The 26,789-nt window shown below is 40.3% G+C and overlaps 1 protein-coding gene across 1 annotated transcript in view; it reads right to left on the minus strand.

The window, feature by feature from the left end:
* xylt1 (xylosyltransferase I) overlaps positions 1 to 24,576 on the minus strand; it is a 90,990-nt gene extending 66,414 nt beyond the window's left edge. The window contains exon 1 of the mRNA XM_077605106.1: positions 24,220 to 24,576. Coding sequence (XP_077461232.1) covers positions 24,220 to 24,507 — 288 coding nt within the window. The 5' untranslated portion in view covers positions 24,508 to 24,576. The remainder of the gene's footprint in view (positions 1 to 24,219) is intronic.
* Positions 24,577 to 26,789: the final 2,213 nt, after the last annotated feature.

Consider the following 26,789-nt stretch of genomic DNA (forward strand, 5'->3'; position numbering starts at 1 on the left):
ACGGTTACAAAACTACTTAGGATTCGCTGTAAAACAGAAGCTAATGTTTAGATGTTGTGGGCAGTACTCAGGAAAGGGATCTAATTATAGTAATTCAGTGGATGCTGAAGAACCCTTTGATCAAATTCAAGCAGTATGTGCTCCACCTCAGTTCCCAATGTGGAAGCTTTGTAAAACTAACCACTCACAGCAACTAGCGCACATAATACATATGAAATGGGTTTCAAAATAACCTGAATTATTGCAAGTGTTTCAGCGGCACATTATAATTTTTAAGGTGAGCAAAAGGTGAGATCAAAAAGATTTACAGAAGAAAATAATTCATTTATTCAGTCAACTCAGTAATAACTCTCTTTATAGTTTCTTACTGTTACTGGTGAAACCTGCAGCTGGGGAATTGCACTGGGGAAAAATCCATGTTTGATTTATCAGAGCAGGAACACACACACTTTCAGTTATTTCTGACTCAATTGCCTCTGTATATTCTTTTGTTTAGGAAATGATGTAAACCCTTTCATCTGTAAGCAATGAAAGATATGGCATGATGGCACACTCCAAGCAAATATGCACTCTTAAAATCTTTCATACACATGCATCAAAAAATTTCTGATCATTTCTTATCATGCTAAAGGTGAAGTGTCTCAAAACACTAGACCTTGGTTGCAGGTTTTGCCAAAATATTCTCTTCCTATTAATTTCCCCCCAAATATTTATGCTGAGGGCAGCATGGAGGGGAGTGGTTAGCACGTCTGCCTTACAGTTCTGAGATCATGGGTTCAATCCCCAGTATGTTCCGACCTTCATATGTGGTGTTTGCATGTTCTCCCTCTGCCTGCCTCCAGGAACTCCGGTTTCCTACCACATCCCAAATACATGCCTGGTAGGCTGGTTGAAGTCTGTAAATTGTTCCAAGTTATGAGTGAGCATGAATGGTTGTTCTTCTCAGTGTGCACTGCAATATATGTACATATATAATATAATGCTGATAAATATCAAATATCAAGACCATAATGTGAAAGCATTTGTTGGCATTTGCAATGTGATGTGGGAAAATGTGACTGTTGATCTCATCTCATCTCATCTCATTTTCTGAACCACTTTATCCTCATTAGGGTCACAGGGGGTGCTGGAGCCTATCCCAACTGACTCCAGGCCAGAGGTGGGAGACACCCTGAATCAGTGGCGATTGCAGGCACAAGAAGGACAACCATGCACTCTCACAAACATACCTAGGGGCAATTTAGAGTGTCCAATCAGCCTCCCATGCCTGTTTATGGAATGTGGGAGGAAACAGGAGTACCCGGAGGAAACAGGAGTACCCGGAGGAAACCCACGCAGAAGAATGCAAACTCCACACAGGTGGATGTGACCTGGATTTGAACCCAGGACCCCAGAGCTTTGAGGCCGACACGCTAACCACTCACGCCAGCGGGCCGCCCGAGTGTTGATCTCAAGCCCATCAAACAATTTACTTGGTGTTTAGACAAATACTTGCACTGACACACATCATTTTGTAGCAATTCATAAACTCTAGGTGTTATGTTATCCTAGCAAACAGCGTGAGAGACATTTCTGTGTTGCCTAACTGCCACAAATCAGTGTTCTACCACAAATGACTACAGTGCTTCTTTGTTGACTCTGTAATAATGCATGGGAATGAATAAGACTAAGGCTGCATAACTACAATGCCAAATCATTACTAATCCATGACCTTCTGCAAAAGATAAGCAGGAAAAAGTTGGCTTATCTTCTACTCTCCATTGAGGGTTAGCAAGGCTGAGCTACAGTCTTGTAGTCTCGTGCTTCAGGGTTTGCTTAATCGTCTCTCTGCAACTGCAAGATCATGCTTTGGGATTGCATTGAGGAGCAATTCCGTCAGATGAGTACGGTAATTATGTGGTTATCCTTAGCGAGTGGTGAGGACTGTGTGATTATATTGGTGGAGCTGATAATTTTGGTATTGGCCCACAAAGTGGCACACATTGTGACAAACGGAACAAAAAAAATCTTGAGTAAACCACACTGCCACTCCAAGGGAAGTGAGGCAGACAGAGACTTCTCTGTTTGCTGGAGGGTGTGAGGCAATGAGAAGGAGTGCCTTACCCAAAGCTGAGGTCACATTGTGAAGGTAAAGAGTGCTTTGTGTAATTGGGTTTGAGTGTGTCATTGCGTGCTACAGGATGCCAGAGCAAACTGTATAATGAAGGCCAAAAATTTTAATTTATGGCATGTCAATTTAGTCCAAAGTGGTATAAATGGAGCAGAACCACTACTTATCATGTTTTTTTTGTATTTTGGGTGTTTTCCCTGGCATAACCAGTCCTTGTGATTACCCATTAGTTTCACCTGCTGTGTAGTTTTTACTGCTGCCCTTGTGTGACCCAGGCGATTCTAATTGTCTCCTCAACCTATGTTTGTCTATTTAAACTCTGTGTCTTAGACACCCTGCCAGACTTTTCTGGACTGTTTTTTCCCCAAATTTTCCTTCAAAATCATTGGGTTCAACTTCAATAGGGCCTGTTAAGAGAGTTAAGTGACAAAAGAAAATTCATACAGAAAAAGGTTCTGCTACAAAAAAATGTTATTTCCATGACATGAAATTATGGTAGACCTCATACGATTGTCTTTGCGTTGAGTCTAAACTCTTTTCTAACTACAGTGGTGCCTCTACTTAGAAATTAATAGGTTGCAGAACTTGTTGTGTTTTCTGGTGAACAGAGCATTATTTTATATGTAAATTCTGTAATTATTACAGTCCTTCAAAACTATCAAATAACCCCTTTAAAATGATCAAAATGTCCCAATTTGTATGAAAGATGTGAGAAATACGCAAAAAATGAGAGAACATTATAACAAAAATATTTATCAATGTGTGAAAATGACAAATGCAAAAAAAATAGTTGTGGATGTGCATAAGTGTAAGGAGTAAGCTAACGTTAAGCAACAAACAAAGCACATAAACACACAACTAAATAACTTCAAATTATGCATTCAAAAAAACTTAGCATTAAATAGAACTTGAAATATCAGTCAGCTTCTGGAGAACTTCTTCATTTCATTTTTCAATAAGGAACAAAGTTGCTTTAACTACACAAAAAACAAAAGCAAAACAAAGAAAACATGACTTGGATCTTGTTTTTGCTTATTGGAACAGTACTTTGCATATCAAAGGGTCTCGTAACCTGAAGATTTTGTATGTAGAAGTATTCCTATGTAGAGGTACAATGTTATCTGCATTCTGGAATAATAACATTCAACTTGGGATGTTTCTTTGTACTTATTATTTTCATTTTATAATTTAATTGGCCACCCAATGGTGCAGTGGTTCTCCCGCCTGACTTCAGTGTGGGCAGTCTGGGTTCCATTCACACACAGTGGCTGTGTGATTGTGAGCATGAGTGGTTGTCTGTTCCACTGTGCTCTGCAATTCGCTGGCAACCAAATTGGGGTGTCCCTCGCCTGCTGACCGTGGTTGGCTGGGATAGGCTCCAGCACCCTCTGCAACACTTTCACATTGATGAAACATCTATTATTTTGTGGTTAGACTACATACAGATGTTACCAGTCATTAAAACACCAGTTAGCCCATCCTGTAGCATCAATTCCACTACATGTGCCAACAGAAATCCTTTGAGGCTTGAGAGAAAAAGAGCAAGAGCTGAAACGAGCATTGTGGACCAGAAGGTACTATATGCGCAGCAATCAAAAGTTACTCATGGATTAATCTACCGGTTAAAAATTAACACAATGCAGTATTATTAAATATATCCCTAAAAGATACTACATCCTGGCTCTCATCCAATCTACATATGCTAGACAAAAACAAGGCTGGATACTACATTAGCAGCCGTTGAAGAGGTCAACACATCATGCACAATGTGTCATCACACAGCCTGCAGGGAATGGGGGGAGGGGTGTTTTAATGTTGAAAACACACAATACCATCACCTTCACTGACCTTTGATGTTTAGCACAGCATGCAACCCTTTGCATTCACATAAACACATACTTGTCATTGATCTTTACCACAACAGGCTTTCATTATTTTTATCATTATTCATTACTATCCATTATTACCATTTAGATCACCTTCTTGAGTTTTTTTTTAAATGTCTGAATAAAGTTTGGGGTGTGCCGGACTCGAGCTACAACTGGTTTTCAATCCAGGACATGTTATATTACATTGCAGTGGTGGGCTGTCAGGGCCTTCAAGGCCTTCTCTGCTGGCCTAAGAAATATCTGAATCATATTATATTTTGTCCATCAATACTTATTATTCCAAATGGTCTGTTAGCTTCCTTTCATTGCTTTTCCCCCTGGTTGCACTGCTTCCAGATGTGTGTTTTCATATTGAAGCTTTTTCGCAGCCATTGGCATTTTGCTGGCTGGGATACGTCATTGCTTTCACCAACTATGATTGGCTAGTAGGCGGGCCAAAGCATAGTGAGGCAGCCAGAGATCGCAAACTCCACCCACAATGGCCGACAGAGGCAAAAACAAATGGATTTGGTTGCAGATTTGCTCACAAAGCTATTTTCCAGAAAAAAATGGACATCATTAAGAAAGGGCGGTCAACTCTGAAGCTAGCAAGCCTGTTACAGCCGGGAAAATGGTGTGTGCGCCACTTTCAGTGCGCTAACTTAGCTGCACAAGCAAATATATTGTTGTGTTGATTTAAAGCCATTTTCAAGACGGACTATGCCAGAAATACAACAGGACAGGCTCGACTTTCAGCATTAGCTTCGATGGCGATAGAAAAGAAGGAAGAAAGAAAGGAGGATGGATATTGTGTACAGTTAAAAAGGATTTTTGGTGAGTATAATATGGGTATATTCCTAAATAATATTTCAATTGTGGGCCCGGTTCTGATATCTGAAAAGCTCCAGTGTTTGTATTTAAGCTCCAGTGTTTGTATTTAATCACAAAATGCTGCTAGGAAGTGGATTTTACCCCATTTTACCCCAGTTGAATTTTTGGCGTTTCGCCATTGACGTCCATCGCTGTCTTTTCCCGGGAAAAATAACCCCCGTGGCCTGGTTGTAATGTCTCAAAAGTTCCAGTATTTGTATTCAATCAATAAATGCTGCTAGGAAGTGGATTTTACCTCATTTTAGTGTTTTTTTTTGCTGTTTCACGTATGGACGTATTTGGACTATCAACGTTCATCGCTGTCTTTTTACCGGGGAAATGATACTCTGATGTCTAAAAAGCTCCAGTATTTGTATTTAATCAATAAATGCTGTTTTCGGCTGGATTTTACCCCATTTTCGGGCAATGTTTGCCCGTACGCCATTGACGTTCATTGCTGTCTTTTCCCGGGAAAATCACCCCTCTGGCCTGGTTTTAATGTCTGAAAAGCTCCAGTATTTGTATTTAATCATGAAATGCTGCTAGGAAGTGGATTTTACCCAATTTTTGTACATTGATTTATTGATTGTTTTCTATGTGTCGCAGCTGTAGCTGCAGTAGAGGTTTTATAGGCATAAAATAGTTTTTGAGGGTTGGATTGATACGTTGAAGGCGCTACCAGAAAATGCACGGACCGCCACTGTTACATTGGCTTTGTAACGGTTCATGTATATGTATTAAACCTTTTTTTCATTTTTTATTTTGCACGTTCAAGTCGGTTCACTTGCTTATTGTTTTGGTGATGTTTCATGCATTTTACTCCTAAAATTTATTACTAACCAAAATGTATTACTAAGCGCCAGCACCAGGTGGCGTGGACTTAAATTATAAACAATCAAATAAAAATACATTACAGGTAAGTAGCTGTTTTAAAAAAAAAGAAAGAAAATACCCTAGTACACCGTCCAAAATGGAAACCTAATGGTTTTGTTGCAAGTAGTTGATTTAGATTATTTAAAATATTTCAATAATGCTCTTTTCCTGGCATTGGTGAGGAAAAAATGCTTGGATAGTGCATTGGCCTCACAGTTCTGGGGTGGAGGGTTTGATCCCAGGTCGGTTCCTCACTGTGTGGAGTTTGCATGTTCTCTCTGGGCTTCAATGGCTTTTCTCTGGGCACGCCGGTTTCCTCCCAGATCACAAAACCATGCAGGGTAGACTGGATTAACAATGTAATTTGCCTCTAGGTATGATTGTGAGCGTGAATGGTTGTGCATCTCCTTGTACCCTGCGATTAGCTGACCAACGATTCAGGGTGTCCCCGGCCTGGTACCCATAGTAAGCTGGGATAGGCTCCAGCAAGCCCCGCGACCCTTGTGAGGATAAGCGGTATGGAAAATGAATGAATCAATCTAAATACAATTTGGAGCAGTTTCTGCTATTATGGACAATTGTGCAAGTATATTTTTAACTAAATAGCTCTTTAACTTATTCACTGGCATTAAAAATGATTGACCGTCATCTGTTTGTTTGCTATCAACCTATCCGCCTAAATGCCTTGGATGTCTACGACCGCCAATGGCAGCCTATAAGTTAAATGACTATTTGATTTGTTAATTAATATTAATGCTATCTAGTTGTTCATAAATTATAGACAAATATTATAGAGTAAATATTTCTTATCTCTCATTAAATGAAATTTGAAAAAAAATGTATTTACTAACCTCCAAACCAGGTTCAAACCAGCACTATATATAAACTACAACCAATACTAAACATTATGTCTGTATGTAACATTTATCCAACCAGGTACAATGAGTTGAGAACAGTTTCTCATTTACAGTGAGATGAGATGTAAAGGATTAATTTGGTCACGTGTTATTTGTGTTTAAACCACCGAATGCAGCACTTAATTATAGACACTCAGCAGGGACATTACATTGTTTTCAATTAATTTAAACTACCCCTGTGTTAAAAAGTTGACGCTCGCCAAGTGTGATGATAATGAACGCTAACACCACGAATTACATTTAGAGTGTGATGGTCACTCAGTCAATGCCTTAAAAGACGAAAGAAACATTGCCTGTTCTTTTTTTCTCATCATCTCATTTTCTGCTGGGGCTTCTGGAGCCTATCCCAGCTGACCTCGGACCAAAGGCGGGGGGCACCCTGAATCGGTGGCCAACCGATCGCAGGGCACAAGGAGATGGACAACCATGCACACTCACACCCATACCTAGGGGCAATTTACAGTGTCCAATAAGCCTCCCATGCATGTTTTTGGAATGTGGGAGGAAACAGGAGTACCCAGAGGAAACCCACGCAGGTCCGTGGAGAACATGCAAACTCCACACAGATGGACGTAACCTGGATTTGAACCCAGGACCCCAGAGCTGTGAGGCCGACACGCTAACCACTTGAGAAGCTTGAAGTTGGGCGTGCCGGTGGGTGAGTGGTTAGCACATCGGCCTCAGAATCGGGGACCCGGGTTCAAATCCAGGTCGGTCCACCTGTGTGCAGTTAACATGATGTTCTCGGGTTTGCGTGGGCTTTCTTCGGGTACTACGGTTACCTCCCACATTCCAAAGACATGCATGCTAGGCTGATTGGACACTCTAAATTGCCCCCATTCGGGTTGTCCCCTGCCTCTGGCCCGAAGTCAGCTGGAATAGCCTCCAGCATCCCCCGTGACCCTAGTGAGGATAAAGCGATTCATAAAATGAGCTGTGCTGAGCTGAAGAAGCTTGAAGTTGGTTTGAGGTAGTTTTGACTTCCTGGTTGTCCTCTTTGTCTGTCAGTCACAGTCCACACGGGTGCTATGTGAATGGAAAACTTGCATTTTAATTGTTCCGCTGTTCACTTCTTCGCGCGAAACGCTGAGATCCAAACCTTGCCATTTTAACTGTCCAAACGCAGTTTCAGCTGACTTTATGGTCAAATGTATCTGCATCATTGATCGTTTACACTGTAAACGATCAATGATGCGTCTTAAGTAGTTGTCCCGACTAGTCGACTTCGTCGGTGATGTAAATACGTCGGTGAGCAAAACATACTGTAAAGTTTACAGTATGTTTTGCTCACCGACGTATTTACATCACCGACGAAGTCGACTAGTCGGGACAACTACTTAAGACGGCTCCATTATACAATTAAAGTTGGATCTATAGTGCAGCTTGTAGAGTTGGAAACATATCTAAAATTTAAACAACATCTGGAAAGCAGCTCTTACTGGGTTAAAGCAATAACATATGCACTTGAGGTTTTATTGCTACAGGGGTACTTGGTTATTTAGCTGTCGAAAGCTCCTGCTTTAATATACATAGTTACATTTGTCATGTTCACGCTGTTACTGCTAAGCGTTCAAGGTTTACAGTTTTGCTTACTTTATAATTTATTTTCCATACCGCTTATCCACACAAGGGTAACAAGGGGTGCTGGAGCCTATCCCAGCCAACCACAGGCAGAAGCCAGTGGACACCCCAAATTGGTTGGAAGCCAATCACAGTGTACAATTAAACGGACAACCACTCACACTGACAATCACACCGCCACCGAGTGGTAATGAACCCAGACTGCCCGCAGTGAAGTCAGGCAGAAGAACCACGCAACAACCACTTACCTTTCTGCCAGGAAATGCATGGAATATATTGAGCTTAACATATTAACAGAAAATGGAATAAGAAAAATGAAAGAAAAGGACTTCATTTTATGGCAATAATGAACCTCACGCTCATTAATCTTCATTTCTGCCAGTGGACATAATACCAGTGTAAATACTGTCCTGTCCCTTTGATTATTTCACTCACCTTGGAACAACTCCTACCAGCAAAATACTTACTAACTCATTAGGCTGCCTCTCAATTGGTGCTTAACTGCACTCATTTGTGTCTTTTAGGCAAATAGACTGAGTGCTAAGTAAGCAGTCGTGTCTTGCCTGATTTATAATTGCTCTCACCAAATCTCTTTAGCAGTTTCAGCAAGACGATTATATCTGCATAGTGTGCACAGCGCAGGCATATGTTTAAAAGACACAACATTAACATCACCACAAGCACATTAAATTCCATCCACGCAGATTGCAAGCAAGATGGCCTGTTCCTAAAGGAGTGTTGTAGGACCCGCTTGCTTGTTCATGACAAAGACATATTCATCCGCATTGAGTAAACTAAGCGTTCAACAAAATATTTAATAGGCCAAAGCTAAACAGATTTCCCTCACAGCAGTTAAGTGGAATCCTGAGAACAAAGAGAGTAGTCAGAACCCCTGAATACCCACTAAAAAAGAGAAGCAGTGTTCTTTGTCTAGGGTCACACACAGACACACGTGCCAGTCTGCAGGCTTGAAATCTGATCTGACACACATTTACTTTCTCTTAAATTCTGTCCCTGTTTACATCTCAGTAAGAGTTTCTTAAAATCAGTTAAAATGTACTTCTATTTTTTCTTCTATTTGTGTTTTTCTTCTACCCACCTTACCATTTACAGGGCCTCATATTCTCTTACATGCATAACATGGGGCACCTTAAGTGGGACAAAGGTAATGATGATTCAAGGGGCTCATGACTGACAGTTGCCCTGGAAAATAATATTTTTAAATCGACATTGAAATGGCAGGGCACAAAGTTATTTTATATTCACAGAGTGCCAAAACCTCAAGACCCCTCGGTCCTTGGCTGTGCTTTTACTCCTGCTCTCCTCAAACAGATTGAAACTGATACACTGAGAAGATTGTGGAAAATGGATCATACACTTCTATATGCAAGGTATCAAAGAGCTTTCAATATTGACAGGAAAATAACTTTGAGATAATTTCTTTTCAAATAAGCAATTTTCCATTTTGATTTTGTAAATTGCACTTCAGCACCTTTGCATGTGTTTTTTCTCTCTCTTGGAAAAAAATATTAGACATATGATTGGACATACTGTGTTAGTAAATATGTTAGTCGTGACACAAACGTGATCGCCCTGGGTGAGATGGCACTTCAGACTTAGCCCCATGCAACCCAAAAATGTTCTAATGAAAAAAACAAAAAACAAAAATAAGAACGTGCAAGTTTAGTGGGACAGATAAAATAGTAGAGTTATTTTTTCTTAAGCAGACCTGGCTATCAGAATCTACTTGACCTGGTATTTTAGAAACATGAAAGGAGTTTCTCATCTCATTTTCTGAACCGCTTTATGCTCATTAGGGTAGCGGGGGGTGCTGGAACCTATCCCAGCTGACTCCGGGCCAGAGGCGGGAGACACCCTGAATCGGTGGCCAGCGGAAAGCAGGGCACAAGGAGACGGACAACCATAGACACTCACACCCTAGGGGCAATTTAAAGTGTCCAATCAGTCTACCCTGCATGTTTTTGGAATGTGGGACGAAGCTGGAGTACCTGGAGGAAACCCACACAGGCCCAGGGAGAACATGCAAACTCCACACAGGTGGATATGACCTGGATTTGAGCCCAGGACCCAAAAGCTGGGAAGCCAACGCACTAACCACCAGGCCACCATGAAAGGAGTTTTTTTCTCATATATGTAGAGGCGCTATAAGACAACATCAAACAAGCCACTACAACAAGACCACATTTGTTTTAATTTTTACTATAAAATAAGTGCATGGAGGCATTGAAGCCTGAATATATACAGTAAACAGCCACCAGTACCTTTGTGATATAACCACCATTACTCTTAAAATTTATAAAAAGTAGTATTCTATCTTCTCACCATGTAAGTTCTATTTCTTGTTGTACACAAAACAGTTTTACAATCATTATCTCAATTACCGCCTTGCCCACCCTTATCTGTATTTGGCTCTCCCGCATCTTCTAATTTCAATGTACCTTTGAGGCATTGTGTTTTTCGAAATGGAAGGCAAATGTGATGGATGATTGCAGTCAGACAGGCTGCTACTGAGGAAGCAGACATAGAAAAGAGAAAGAAAGAGAAAATTGAAATGAAATAAACGGAACAAGAGCAATTGAGGAGAGAGAATCGAGCAGGTCAATCCAAGCGGGGTTGTGTGACTGCTTATGCAGAGCATTGCTAATGTGCTGGCATGATGATGATGGCGACGACAATGCCGTTGATGATTCACCGCTGCTAAGAAATCAGCGAAAAGAACATATTAATATTATCATGAAGCTCAATTACAGTGCAATTTCCTCCTAGCAGAGATAACCCCTGCAGGGCTCCTCGTTGAAGATGATTTGGGAGGCCTGTAGTGTCTGATGCACAAGTGAGCGACACAGTGAGAAGGCTCCACTTGAGATGGGGGAGGAAGGAGACGTGGATTGCAACGATGTGAGCATGGATGAGTGGCAGCACACAGTTGTGAAGGGGGTGAGGAAGTGAATGCATATGTGCATGGCTTTGCCTGAAGGTTAACAAATTGACTGCATAGAGAATGCGCCACTAATGGTGCAAACACCTGTTCTTTAATCATCATGAGCATGATACCTGGTCATGGTGCGTTAGTATGAATACTAAAGAGCTTCTTTTCAAGTGCGAGCTGTTTTATTTTATTTACTCTCTAAGTTCATGTGTCTGTTTAGAGTGAGCCAGTGGCGTGCAAAAGGACTGATGAAGCCCGGGCCCTTCAACGACGTGAGGGAGTGTTGGAGACATTTAAAGATTCTATGTGGGGTTTGTCCTAGTACATACTGTAGTGGATTGTGCACTCTCTATGTGAACACTTGATGTAGTATATAGTTTTGTGTATGTAAACTCAGCTTCAAACAGGATGTGCTGTGAGGGCCTACGGCAAAGGCAGCTTGGCTGAATTGCTTCACTGACCTCATGGTTTTACAGTAGACAGAATGACCTTCACCATAATTCTGTCATTATATGGTCAGCTTGTAATGGGTGAACTGTTGATATGCCTTGACAGGGCAATTAATGTTTTTAAGCGTTATTCTTTGACAAATAAAACAGAAACCTGATGGAAGAAAGTGACAGAGAATTAAAGCAGCAATTAAATATTTTTGTTAAAAAAACATGCTGATAATGTAAATTATATAATTTAAACCAGGGGTGGGCAAACCGGTCCTCGAGGGCCACTGGGAGTGAAGGTTTTTGTTGCAACTGATCCAGCAAAGACACTTTAACCAATGAGATTTCAGCAGCAAAAAAAGAAGCACCTGACTGCAATCCACTGATTGCACTTGTAGGACACCGGATTGGTGAAAAGGTGTCGTTTTTATGGGTTGGAATGAAAACCTGCACACACTGCGGCCCTTTGTGGAATAGTTTGCCCACCCCTGATGTGAGATGTGGTGGCGTTTAAGTGTGAAGTTAACACCAAGCAATACTAGAGTCAGTTTTGTATTGAGCATTTTTTAGCATGAGCAATTTAGAAAGGGGATAGTCTGCGATTCAATGGAAATGGCCATGCGAATGTAGATGTTATAATGATAGGTATGCATCTTAAAAAGAGCTAACACCAATCAGGTGAAACAAGCACAGCTTCAACTGATACAGTGCTTCATTAGCAACGCTTGAAAAGTTTCTCCACTATGTAAACAAGGCCACTATATATTCAAACTCAGATAAAATGCTCGATCAAATGCACATTGTGCTTATTGAATAAAACATCAGCTGATCTTATAGTGTATAAAGATGGTCCAAAATGCATTGAAAATTTTGCAATGTCATTCACACCATAACCTTAAGAGACCAAAGTGTCAATCATTTTTTTCCGCTAATGTGGCACAATTTCAGTAAAGCTCCTGATTTCGAAAAACACGGCATCAAACAAGCATTTTATAATCTTTATGCTTAGAAATTGGTTGTGTCTCATCTCATTTTCTGAACCGCTTTATACCGCTTGACTACGGGCCAGAGGGGGGGGGCACCCTGAATCAGTGGCCAGCCAATCGCACGGACCAAGGAGACGGACAACCATGCACTCTCACAAACATACCTGGGGACAATTTAGAGTGTCCAGTCAGCCTACCATGCATGTTTTTGGAATGTGGGAGGAAACCAGAGTACCCGGAAGAAACCCACACAGAACATGAAAACTCCACACAGATGGACATGACCCGGATTTGAACCCAGGACCCCAGAGCTGTGTGGCTGACACGCTAACCACTCGTTCCACCGGGCCGCCCCGTTGTTGTGTATAACAGGAACAATTTTCCTTTGTTTAAAAAGTCGTTTTTGTGGTTTTCTCATTTCATTTTTATTGCGACACACTGGCTAGATTTTACATTTGAGAATCTTGACACAATAATGTGTCACATAGTATTTAAATATACTATACCGTTCTGCTTGGTAGAAAAGTTTTTTTTCGAAATATTTTCCCACAATTGAACTGCTTTTATGTTTTCGTTGGTCCCCTTCTCCATAGACTTAATTGGCACCGCTCAGTCTTGGATATTTTTTAATTTTAAAAGTGTGAGAGCATATTTAATTCTTAAAAAATACATAAGTGGTCAATGGAGAAGATATATATGGACTTATACATATGTCTGTGAGCAGCGTTGACACTGTTGTTAGGTTGGATTATCTTTATACACTAAATACACTAAATTGGTATGTTTGTACTAATGTAGTCAAGCATCTGGGTCCACTGACCACAGCAAAGTTAACATCTTTACACATGAATAGATGTTTTTCTGTAATTGAAATAACATTGGAGTAATAAATTCTGTCTTTATTAGCCTCTTTTTTTAATTATTTTTTAGTTTTAATTTTAACTTCTCTTTTGTGTTAGCCTACCTCATTAAAAATATATATGTATTTTTAATTTGTCTTCCAACTGAACTCCAGCGCAATTCGAAATACTTACATTTTAAGAATGTGGCGTCATACTATTTTCAGTATGTAATATACGTAGGGTGAAGACTACAGTTGTTGAATGTTTACATGATCATATGTTATCCTTTCTTTTCGATTGAAATACAACATTGGTATAATAAAGCAGCATGATTCTCCATTGCGGAGCGCTTATCTGGCCACCTTATGGTTGTTGTGCGCTTCAATTTTTTTTAATCTTTGCTACATTATCATTTTGGCCAGCAGTTCTAAACATTTTGTATATGCCTACTTCAATAAAATAAAATGAAAAATAGAGGAAAAAACTTGAATCACTTTGATGGAGCTGATGTCAAGATCATCAATGGAATGTGAAATAAAATACCTGATCTAATTGTGTTGGGTTTCTTTCGACAAAGGTTTACCTCTAATGCTTTACACTAAAAGGCCTTAAAACCAAACCACGTTTCTGTGTGGATTACTCGGGATTTGAGTCAATGTTGGATTTGTAGTAGGGATGAGACATTTATCTTTTCTTTTTCTTTCCAGCACATTTTTTTTAAATGTCATCAGCTTTTTCATCTACTTTCCCTCTATCTGCCATTCTAGCTCTCTCTTCCGACTACCCCCTCTACTCTTTCTCTTAAACACAGATAAGAAGCTGGTACCTGTCGCTTCACCATGACATAAAGTATCATTACTCTTGTCTCCAGATTTCAGCACTTTTTACCTTGTGTTTTGATGCCGTCCCAAAAAGGGACAAAGATTAGTGTATGATGTAGAGGAGAAACTAGCAAACAAGGTGGTTCATTATAAGTGCCATTATTAGTGTTTATGTGGGTGTGATTAGATGTTCTTGTAACATGTGGATCAGCATGTTGCATGTTAATGTAGTCAGTGCAGAAAAGAGGGCAAGCTACAATTTACGCTTCCTCAACAACAGGCTGTCAATTGATTTCCAGTTATGATGTCGCCATTACAACAAATATATTCCAAACTGTCTAACGACCATAATTCAGGGGTGCCGAACAAGTTAGACACAAAGAGCAAAAATTTTACACAGTGAGAGTCACACCATGCATCTCTAAATTGCCCCTAGGTATGAGTGTGAGAATGGTTGTTTGTCTCGGCGTGCCCTGCGATCGGCTAGCCCCCGATTCGGGGTATCCCCCGCCACTGACCCGAAATCAGATGGTATAGGTTCAAAGGCCACCCCCCCTCCTGTGACCCTAGTGAGGATAAAGCGGTTCAGAAAATGAATGAATGAATGTATTTATTTTTCCTATATAATTATATTTGAAGTGAGGTGTTTTCTTAAGGGTTCAGACAACACAAATGGTACTTGTGCTGTCTCACTACACCTTCATTTGATGACAAGAACACAATTCACTGGGTTTATTTGGTAAATAAAAAAAATTGTGTGTGCGACATCTATCTATGCGAATATATCCCCCCAAAAATATATGGACATTTGCGGCATAGTATACATGGATTTTTTTCCCTTCGGTTTTGTGCAATCTGGGAAGTGTGGCTTTCATAGTCGGGTGTGTGCTATAGTGTGGAAATTATGGTGCTTCCTTCCTGACCTATTAGTATTGGTGGAATTGAACAAATGCAAACGACAAATCATTGAATAAGTAAGTGTCTAAATTAAGTATGGCTGTGAATCTGAGTGGTTATTTGTGAATGTAGGTAGGTTCTGTGATTGAGAATAGATCAATCAAGTCTGGACCCTGCATGGCACTCCGCGTACAAGCTCTAGTGAGCTGGGATGCTTACTACCAGGTTTCTTCAGTCCCTGACACTATGCTTTATTTTTCAGTCCAGTTATTAAGGGTCTTAGTAATTTAGCATTGAACACATGCCAAAAGCTCACAATAGACACTAATATATGTTTTAATGAAATTTTCAACCACGATTGGCCAAATAAGACGATCAAAACATTTTGTGCAGCCATATCTGCAGAAGCTAAATCAACCCGGCCAACAGACTTCAGAATGAGAGGTGACTCACCCTCTGCCCCCCCCCCCCCCCCCCCCCCCCCTCATATCTTTGTCTCTGTCTCTCGCAGGGTTGTCAGCTAATCCTCTTACCTACGGGATTATTGGCAACGCTACATATTATACAGCTTCATTCATTTTGGATTTTGTGTTATTAATGTGTTGGGAACAAAACCATCTGTAATAGCAGCAGAGGATGATGGAAGGATGGGAGCGTGATTAAAGGAGGGGCCAAAGGGGTGCCGTGTAATAGTTGGAGAGATGACCTCAGTTCTGGTGATTGTATCTAGATAATAGGGTGTCATGCTGAGTACATACACAGCAAACACAATATATGCAAATAAAAATGGTGTTTAAAAAATATATATTTTTGTTGTAGTATTGAAATGTACTGTCATTGTAATCTAACAGATTCCACCTTTAATTTGGTGGCTTGAATTTGCCATCTTACAGTGGTGTTGAAAAGATGGGTGTATAATAGCTCACGTGACTGTAGTTGGCTTCAGTACAAGGCACTATTTCACATTTTATGGAATGTTTTAATTTGTTTTTGCATATATCTTTGCAGACACTACATTCAACTACATTTTACACATCATTAAGGTAAGACCTCTTAGGCTGAACTTATTAATTCTATTTCTGTATTTGGCAAAGAGAATCAAAAATTTTGCATCATCACGAAAGTTGTTGCAGATGTTTTACAAATTAAAAATTTGCATGCACGCTGAATAGCAAAGTTGTGTCCTTGGAGAAAATTGAGAAAAGAAGGTGAACAAATGATGACTTAATTGATGAACAACCTGTCGCCAAATACATTATAGAGTGATTATAAAAGAGATGTCCCAGAGAGGAGATATTGGACCCATAATAATCTCTATGTTACATCCCACTTCAGCAGCAAAAAGTGGCTGTAGAGGGATTTGACAACTAGGTGAATGACATGAAACTAGAGAAGACTCAAAGAAACATTGACAAATCATCTTTGATAGTGGGTTACACGTGTGAAGGCATTTATTTGGCAATTTTCAACTACCTGAAAGAAGAAAAGCTGCCCATTTGAGATGTACAAATGTTACACTTGCACCCACCCTGTTCAATTTAATGATGTAGTAACCATGTAGCCTGTTAAACATGATGCTCATGGACCTTTGCCCTTCCTCTCATCTCCCATGTGAGAGTCAACAAAGCTGACATGCCAGAGAAGACTCATGCCAGTAGGATTCCTATTCCCGCTTGAGTGTAGAATTTCTACCATCCCAACACCAGTTGAGCAGTTGAGGGGCTAGCCACCCTTCACAAAAAGTAAGCAAAGAAGCTTTAGAAAATCCTCAGACATCTAGCATGAATACAGCACTGAAGAGGCCTATATACCACTTTCAACACCTGTGCTCCACGGGTGTTTAACAAACTAGTGTCTGTGTTTGAGCTGCTATGGATACGCAAACGTTTAGTCTGTACACAATAAATAGTGAGAAGTCTGTCTGTCAGTACTGTCTGTCGAGAGTAAAATCCACTCCAAACTCTTTTTTTAAGATGTGCTACTATGATATTGAAATGTTTCCCAAAGTACGATGGCGTCATGTGTACAAATTACACTTCAACATCAAAGCGTCTGAGGTTATCGAAGTGTCTCTTTCAAGTCTGAGGGGCATTCTGCTTCCCTCAGATCTGAGTATGCTTCCACCTCCATGTGAGACTGAGTGACATTTAATAAAGTAGCTCAAAGACGGAAGATGCTTTGACAGACTGATCAATATGCTGCATGCCCATTAATGATATGATTATTAGGATGCTTGAGCTTTATTTGTTTACTAGTTATGGTGTAGTGGTTCACTCGCCTGACTTCAGTGTGGACAGGCACAGGCTCAATTCCTGGTAGTGGCGGTGGGATTGAGTGTGAATGGTCGTTCGTCTCTCTGTGTGCTCTACGGTTGATTAGCAACCAGTTTAGGGTGTAGTCTGCCTTTCATCCGAAGTGAGCTGGGATAGCCTCTGGTAACCTCTGCAACCCTTATGACAGGGGTGTCAAACTCATTTTTTGTCGGGGGCCACGTGGTAGTTTCGATTACATCCGGAGGGCCGTTATGTCTACCAACTAGGCTGCCAAAATTAATCAATTAATAAATTGACAGCTTTCTCGATCGTGCTAATCGATAGATCATTTTTGGACATTCAAATTAGTACAAATTGCAATTTGCAATTATTGATTTAAAATGAGGAAACACAGGAAATAATCTATAATCTTCATTTGAATTTCATCATAAAACAGAAAGTCATGGCACTCATCATTTACTTTCTCGGGCCACACAAAATGATGTGGCGGGCCATATTTGGCCCGCGGGCCGCCACTTTGACACCTGAATGAATAATTATTTGTGCCCTACCACTGACTGACGGCTAGTTTAGGGCATAGTCCGCCTTTCGCCCATAGTCAGATGGGATACATTCCAGCACCCCGAGACCCTGACATAAGCTGTGTTGAAAATGGAGATGAAATATTGTTAATATTTATTTTTGTAACCGCAGATCCACAATATGTCTTTGGCCGATAATTGTGTATGGCTTGAGTCGTGTTTAAAGTAGAGCTAAATTGCATCAACATTTTCTTCCACGAGAGTTCCAATTTAAAAGTCAATTACCATTGCTTGAAATAGCTTAGCAATGACATATAACACTGACAGTGATTGGCACTTAAAATGGAATAGAAATGAATGCAATAACCAAGGAAGCAAGTCAAGACACAGAACAATGTTGTTATAAAACTTATTCGTGCTAAGCATCACACACAGATTGACAGAGCATTAATTTTAATACTTATATTAAAAATACTCAAAGTAAGCAGTGCATCATACTTTAGAAAGCTCAAAATTAAGAATATTTGAAGAGATGCCATGAAAATTTATCGGCCGAACATTTTTGGGCAAAAAGTTACTAGAAATGTGGTTTGGGTTTCAGTCAAAAAAGCTTTAACTTTTTTACACAAATAACAATTAAAAAAAAGAAAGTCATGTTGGCGCAAGCAAATACTTCGACATCATCTCACTAGTTTTAGTAGTTGTCGTAAAAATTAGAGCTGAGTGGACAAGACTACAACCTCGGCTTTTAAATTTGTAATCACAATAAAAATAATACAAACCCATATTTATTTATATATATATATATATATATATATATATATATATATATATATATATATATATATATATATATATATATATGTGGAGAATTGATCATGACTGGCTAGTCACGCATTCATCCTTTTGATTGCAGTGAATTTTTTGTCGTGGGAATTAGAGTTAAACAATTTAAACACGAACAACTTAGATTCAGTGGCCCGGCGGATGAGTGGATAGCACGTCGGTCTCACAGTGCCGCGGTCCTGGGTTCGAATCTAGGTCGGTCCTCCTATGTGGAGTTTGCATGTTCTCACTGGGCCTGTGTGGGTTTTCTCCGGGTACTCCGGGTTCCTCTCACATTCCAAAAACAGGCATGGTAGGCGAGTTGGACACTCTAAATCGCCCTTAGGTATGAGTCTGAGTGTGAATGGTTGTCTCCTCGTGCCCTGCAATCGCAGGCCACCAATTCAGGGTGTCCCCCGCCTCCGGCCCGAAGTCAGCTGGGATAGGCTCCAGCACCCCCTGTTACTCTTATGAGGATAAACGGTTGTTTAATTATTAGTGCCAAAAACATTAAAGCAAATACATATTTTTTAATTCTACTCATTATGATTTCGAGTTTTTTTAAAACAAAATAAAAACCAAACATTTTTTTTCTTAATGGAGTTTCTCAATAAACTTGATTTCAAGTCCAACTTCCTCTGAGAAGAAATGTCATATCAAAATGGTTGAAATGTCATTGGAAAGATGAGAGTACTGGTTTATTCTTTAATTTAATATACCAAACCCTCGGTTTTGAAGGAAAATTGATCACTGTGAGTCATTTTGTTAACAAATGGACATTGTGATGAGAAAATTTGGGTGGTTTGGGCTAGCAAATGTGTAGACCGCACAGGGAAATATGACATCAGTATAATACCCCTTTTTTCCTCCATCTGCCATGCCAAAGATTTGGAAATGATTTTTACACTGTAATGGAAATGGAAAAACTTACAAAAAAGCTAATATTTCATGTTACAGTATACAATGACTAAAAAGGAAACTGTTTGCAGCATGTGGACACCGACTGGAAACATCCTGACGGTAGGCAAAAGCAGACAGGAAGAAAAACCTGACAACCAGATGTGAAGCTTGAAAAAAACCCTCCTCTGCCTTCTGATGAAGTCAAATTGATTAAAATCGAGCAAATGAACAATTTCTCATGTCTACCACTAAATATCGCCAGATTAAAATCTCAATAATTACATTGAGGTTATGCCAATTCTTACTGTAAACCGATGCAAGGAACAATGCAACAGAGGGTCTAATGATGAATTGGCAAAGGGTAACCGAATCTCAACGGTAAAGATGATGGAAAAATACTACTTCTCCATGAATTTTCATCACTTACCACAAAAATAACCACTAGTGATGATTATGAATACTAGCAGTTGAAATCACATAGCCAGCATATTTTTCCATTCAGCATTTAGGTCTTGTCATATTATAGCTTCTGGCTTATTCTACTATAGATAAGAAGTGCAGCTTTCAATTCTATGAGCCATTGTCCCTCACGAAGCATCACAGTTTATGCGTCACCCTAAAGGCACGAGAACTCAGCTTTGCCAAACCACCTTCTCTAACATTCACTTACACACGTCACCCACGGTGGCAAAACAAACACACAAAAAGAACAGCCACCATTTATATTGAGGAGAGGAATCCATCTAAGAAGCTAATTGCATGAGGCCAGTGTACGGACCACAGCAATGCAAAGACAGACCTTAACCGTGTGCACCCTGAATTAGCCAATTGAAAAAATATTTATTTTATTAGATAATAAACATATAATCTCTTTAGAAAAGGATTAAAGACAACAGCAATACAAATATCGGTATTTTCAACACCTATATGGCATCTTTTGTGTAGCTCTAATTTATACAGATTTGCCTTAATGTTATATTTCCAGGCTGATATATATATATATATATATATATATATATATATATATATATATATATATTTTTTTTTTTTTCAAGGTTTGCCCAAAAAAACAAGCAAATGTAAATCATGTATCCACTATTCTATCTGGAGTCAAGCTAGTTACAATTTGACAGTATACCCCGGTTTCAAAGTGTCACGATTTGACATGTCAATGAACATATATATATATATATGTATATATATATATATATATATATATATATATATATATATATAATTATATTATATATATATATATATATATATATATATATATATATATATATATATATATATATATATATATATATATATCAGTGGCGGGCGGTGCATTTTCTGGTAGCGCCTTCAACGTATCAATCCAACCCTCAAAAATTATTTTATGGCTATAAAACCTCTACTGCAGCTACAGCTGCAACACATAAAAATAATCAATAAATTAATGCACAAAAATGGGGTAAAATCCACTTCCTAGCAGCATTTCATGATTAAATACAAATACTGGAGCTTTTCAGACATTAAAACCAGGCCAGGGGGTGATTTTCCCGGGAAAAGACAGCGATGAACGTCAATGGCGTACGGGCAAACATTGCCAGAAAATGGGGTAAAATCCAGCCGAAAACAGCATTTATTGATTAAATACAAATACTGGAGCTTTTTAGACATCAGAACCGGGCCCGGAGTATCATTTCCCCGGTAAAAAGACAGCGATGAACGTAGATACGTGAAATGACAAAAAATGCACTAAAATTAGGTAAAATCCACTTCCTAGCATCATTTATTGATTGAATACAAATACTGGAGCTTTTGAGACATTACAACCAGGCCAGGGGGGTGATTTTTCCCGGGAAAAGACAGCGATGGACATCAATGGTGAAAAAAAATTAAAAAAATTAAACTGCGGTAAAATCCACTTCCTAGCAGCATTTTGTGATTAAATACAAACACTGGAGCTTAAATACAAACACTGGAGCTTTTCAGATATCAGAACTAGGCCCACAATTGAAATATTATTTAGGAATATGGCCATATTTTACTCACCAAAAATCCTTTTTACACAATATCCATCCTCCTTTCTTTCTTCCTTCTTTCCTATCGCCATCGAAGCTAATGATGAAAGTCGAGCCTGTCCTGTCATATTTCTGGCATAGTCCGTTTTGAAAATGGCTTTAAATCGAAACAACAATATACTATTTGCTTGTGGAGCTAAGTCAGCACACTGAAAATGCCGCACACACCATATTCCCGGCTGTAACAGGCTTGCTAGCTTCGGAGTTGACCGCCCTTTCTTAATGATGTCCATTTTTTTTCTGGAAAAGTCCGTCTGGAAAATAGCTTTGTGAGAGAAATCTGCAACAGAATTAATTTGTTTTTGCCACTGTCGGCCATGTGGGTGGAGTCTGTCCCAGCCAGCAAAATGCTAACGCCTATGAAAAATCATTGTGGGGTTGCCAATTCGAAATCTGATTGGTTAAAAGCAACAGTCTAGTTTAATGCAGCAGAGCCCGCAAGAACTGATTGTGAAGGCTTTGAGGCAGATCTGATCTGGCAACAAATAATGGCTGAAATGTGATTGGTTAAATGCTTCAATATGAAAACACGCATCTGGAAGCAGTGCAACCAGGGGGAAAAGCAATGAAAGGAAGCTAACAGACCATTTGGAATAATAAGTATTGATGGACAAAATATAATATGATTCAGATATTTCTTAGGCCAGCAGAGAAGGTCTTGAAGGCCCTGACGGCCCGCCACTGATATATATATATATATAAAATCTGTGAAAAAGACAAATAACACTCTGCATGGCAAGAACTGACTCTGTGAAAAGGCCATAGTTTATCATAACCGATCACAGTTGACTACAGGTCACATGCAGTCTCCTACTAAACGGCTGGCAGTTTTATGAAGGGAAAATGCTGTGTGACTGCCAGACACAACTGCGTCCAATTTCTTTAGGGCAGCCTGACGTCTTGAGACCACGTGAAAGGGAAGTTCAATTTTCGAGGATTTAATGCCAGCCACCAGGCTGTAAAAATGAAAAACATGCTGAGTGGAAGTCCTCCTCAAACACAAAGCTGCTCACTATGCAACCTCCAGGGCACAGAACTCAGCAAGATGAGTAAATATATAAATATTTGTATATTTTATTAAATGTTGGTAGTTTGTAAGTTTAAAAGATCTCTACATAGGTTGACATTTTTGCTTATCTTTCTGTTCCTTGTGCTGCTAGAACAGGTCTCCCTAGTAATGAGACCAAATCGCAATGAGAGTTTACCTATACAAAGTTTAAATAAATACTTTGTTTAAATTAAATACATGTAATTATTGTAAGTGTATTTCGGTTTTACTTTGTTCCACAAGTGCATTTATGATGAACAATGTGGTTCAAGTTTCACAACCTCTTGGCCACAAAATTAGCTCCGTCACAATCTAATTTCAGACATTGAATGAGCGCTGGATGTAATATTCTGTCTTATAAAACATTTTTTACAACATACATGTTATTGTTGTTTCAGTTTGTGAACAACTGCACTTTATGTACGGTATTCTTCAAATTCTGTACATAATTGTATTCGCACTTACGAGAGAGAAAAATAAATCAATAATATTATTGAGAGCTCTCCGACAGTGTCAATCAAAAGGGAGCATTACTAATTTGAATATCCATTTCTAAAGAATATTCTTGTATTTAAGATCTAAGCAGAGCACGTGTTTCATTTTGGCATTGTGAGTGTGTTATTTTGCAGTCATTCATAGCAACTGAAATGATGAATAAATAGCGAAACAATACATTATTTTTACACTAAGCAATTGTGTTATCGGTAAGCCCGGCGGCTAAGTGGTTAGCGTGTCGCCCTCACAGTGGGGGACCTGGGTTCAAATCCTCGTCGGTCCACCTGTGTGTAGTTTGCATGTTCGCCCTGGGCCTGTGTGGGTTTTCTCCAGGTACTCTGGTTTCCTCCCACATTCCAAAGACATGTATGATAGGCTGAATGGACACTCTAAATTGCCCTTAGGTATGAGTGTGAGCATGAATGGTTGTTTGTCTCCTTGTGCCCTGCGATGGGCTGGCCACCAATTGGGGGTCCCCCACCTCTGCCCCGCAATCAGCTGGGATAGGGTCCAGCACCCACCGCGACCCTAGTGAGGATAAAGCGGTTCAGAAAATGAGATGAGAGAATTGTGTTCTTTGCACATTATAGACATACAAGGAAATATTTTTCATCTCATGCCGTCATTGTGCCCGGGAGTGGTCAACACCACTGAGTTCACGTTTCCTTCACTGCTTTGGTATTTGCATTTGCAGTCGGTAGTGTGGGAGTAGTGATGTGCCTCCTGTCCTCAGCATCATAGGAGAAAGGAGACCACACGTGTGTGTCAGCACACTTGCTCTCATTTGCCTCATGGGCTGTCTACGTTGAAGACAACAATAATAAATGTGCAGGCCCGGCCGTGTTGCTGCTTTATGAGGGCAAGCCTACCAAAACAGCTGCATGAATTCACCATGGCCACACGGTTCGTTCAACGCGGGGACATAAGATGTCTTACCGGCTGCTGTATGTGGCGAGATGTTCCTCTTTCAGGCGGCGGAAGATGCCGCCGCTGCTGCCGCTGCGACCCATGCTGGAGATAGTCGCTGCCAGCGGCTTTGTTGCCCGCTACCCGGTCCCTCTTCACCAGTGCGTTGGAGCCGATGTCTGCCCGGCTATTTTCACCGGAGTCGAGGCTGCTGAAGTTCCACACGATCAGCGTTTGCAGCAGCAGCACCGTGAGGGCTACGATGAGGGCGGACCGAGACCGGCGAGCCAGTCGGCGAGCGCACAAGCCGCCGACCATCTTCGCAGCGGGCTGCACAGAGCTGGAGGAGCGGCGGTGCGTCTGCACTGTGACTGTGCAGCGAGGTTGGAGACTGGACAGAGCTGTTCGAGTCTGAGGGCTAGGTGGGGGTGGAGTGGAGTGGGCTGGAGGAAGAGGAGCATCGACAGCAGAAAGAAGGACAGGGCCACCGTGTGGCGGAGATCGGCGTGGAGGGTCGATCGCACAACCGTCATGCTGCCGAAAACACGTCTGTCATATGTGGCAAATGCAGATTCCATGACTGTGTTCCAAACACTTGTCTACCTCAACTATCTTTTTTTCTTTGGAAATCCCGCACGGGTCCCGTGTGGAGTTTGTATGTTCTCCCCGGGCCTGCATGGGTTTTCTCCGGGTAGGCTGATTGGACACTCTAGATTGCCCCTAGGTATGAGTGTGAGTGTGAATGGTTGTCCGTCTGCTTGTGCTCTGCAATTGGCTGGCCAAAAATTCAGGGTGTCCCCCGCCCCTGGACCGAAGTCAGCTGGGATAGGCTTCAGCACCACCCGCAACCCTAGTGAGGATAAAGCGGTTCAGAAAATGAGATGAGATTCCCGCACGTCTCCGACTTTAGGGGAGAACGAGGTCAGTTGTTATTTCAATCATTATTGACATGATGAAAAACAAGGCCGGTTTTTGCTATGGGCAATGTGGGCGAATGCCCAAGGCCCAAACTATTTGGGGGCACACGAGGGGTTCAATCCAATCCTCCGGAGCAAAATTTAGTAGTATAAACTAGTAGTTTAGTATAAGCACTGGATTCAGACTACAGTCACTACACCAACTATTTTAAATATTTTATTATTTCAATGTATTCTATTATATTTTTGTGGTTCAAGGTAAATACATTTTACATTGGTGTTTATGTTAGCACATTTGTACTCAATCATTGTTTTTGCTAAAATGATATTACATGAAAGAAGACCTAAGTTTGTATTTCCACGTGTATTTGCTACACATTACATAATATAATATATTTTTATGTATGTCGTATGTGGGAGGTGCACTGTGTGTGTTGGGTTCTCCACCGATTGGAGAAAATGAACTAAGACCTCTGACATGGCCGATACAAATCTACATTCTCTTTAGTGTAGTGTCACATCACTTTGAGAAATGTTTATGGTCAATTTCAAAATGTGAAAGTATTTAGTACTATTTTTTCAGTTTAGGATCAAAGCTAGAGTTTTGATTCACATTCTCCAACTAGCCAGTGGCTTACTCGCAGTCAGATTAGCATTTAGCCAAAAATACAAGTTGGTTGTCACCCCATCAATTGTTCAAATTCGGTTAAATTATAGAGTGAGAACATACACGCTTCTGTGCACTGCGTAACTTGTTGGATTTTGGAGAAAGGTCAAAAGAAAATTACTGAGGTTGGAATCCAAGGAAATTGATAGATGGATATTTTAATGACAGACTATGTTTCAGATATAGCATGTCAAGAATTTGATTGTGAGTCAATTATATGCTGCAAGAACATTTGAAGACAGAAAAAGAAGGGAATCTTTTTAAATTACCAGTAAATGCACTGGTGTTTGTCCTTTCAAAGTGTTTTGACTGTCTCACACACACCAACATATCCAACTCTAAAAACAACAGCCAGCAAAGTTATTTTCCTTGACATACTAACCTTGTGACAAGGCAGACATTCCTGACATTTTCAGAATCTAAGTCATCCTTGAAAGAAAAATAAATTGAGGCGGCCCAGTGGGAAAATTGGGAAGTGCGTCGGCCTCACAGTTTTGGAGTCGAGGGTTCTATACCAGGTGGGCTCTCACTGTGTGGAGTTTGCATGCTCTACCCAGGCTTGCATGGGTTTTCTCCAAGTACTCCTTTTTCAGCCCACATCCCAAAAATATCCTTGGTAGGCTGGTTGAGCACTCTAAATTGCCTCTAGGTATGAGTGTGAGCGTGAATGGTCGTCAGTCTTCTTGTGCCCTGCGAATGGCTGGCCACCAATTCAGGGTGTCTCCTGTCTCTGGCCCGGAGTCAGCTGGGATACGCTCCAGCACCCCCCGCCACCCTAATGAGGATTAAGCAGTTCAGAAAATGAGATGAGATGAGAAACTCCTTTCATGTTTCTAAAATACCAGGTCAAGTAGATTCTGATAGTCAGGTCTCCTTAAGAAAAAATAACTGTACTATTTTATTTGTCCCACTAAACCAATTATTCTTTCGTGTTTGATTTTACAATTCTCTTAACATTGTTTTTCCCACTCACAGCAATAAATAAATAAATAAATAAATAAGCAATTAACTTGCTG

Source organism: Stigmatopora argus, chromosome 7 (assembly GCF_051989625.1).
Source record: "Stigmatopora argus isolate UIUO_Sarg chromosome 7, RoL_Sarg_1.0, whole genome shotgun sequence".
NCBI classification, from domain to species: Eukaryota; Metazoa; Chordata; class Actinopteri; order Syngnathiformes; family Syngnathidae; genus Stigmatopora; species Stigmatopora argus.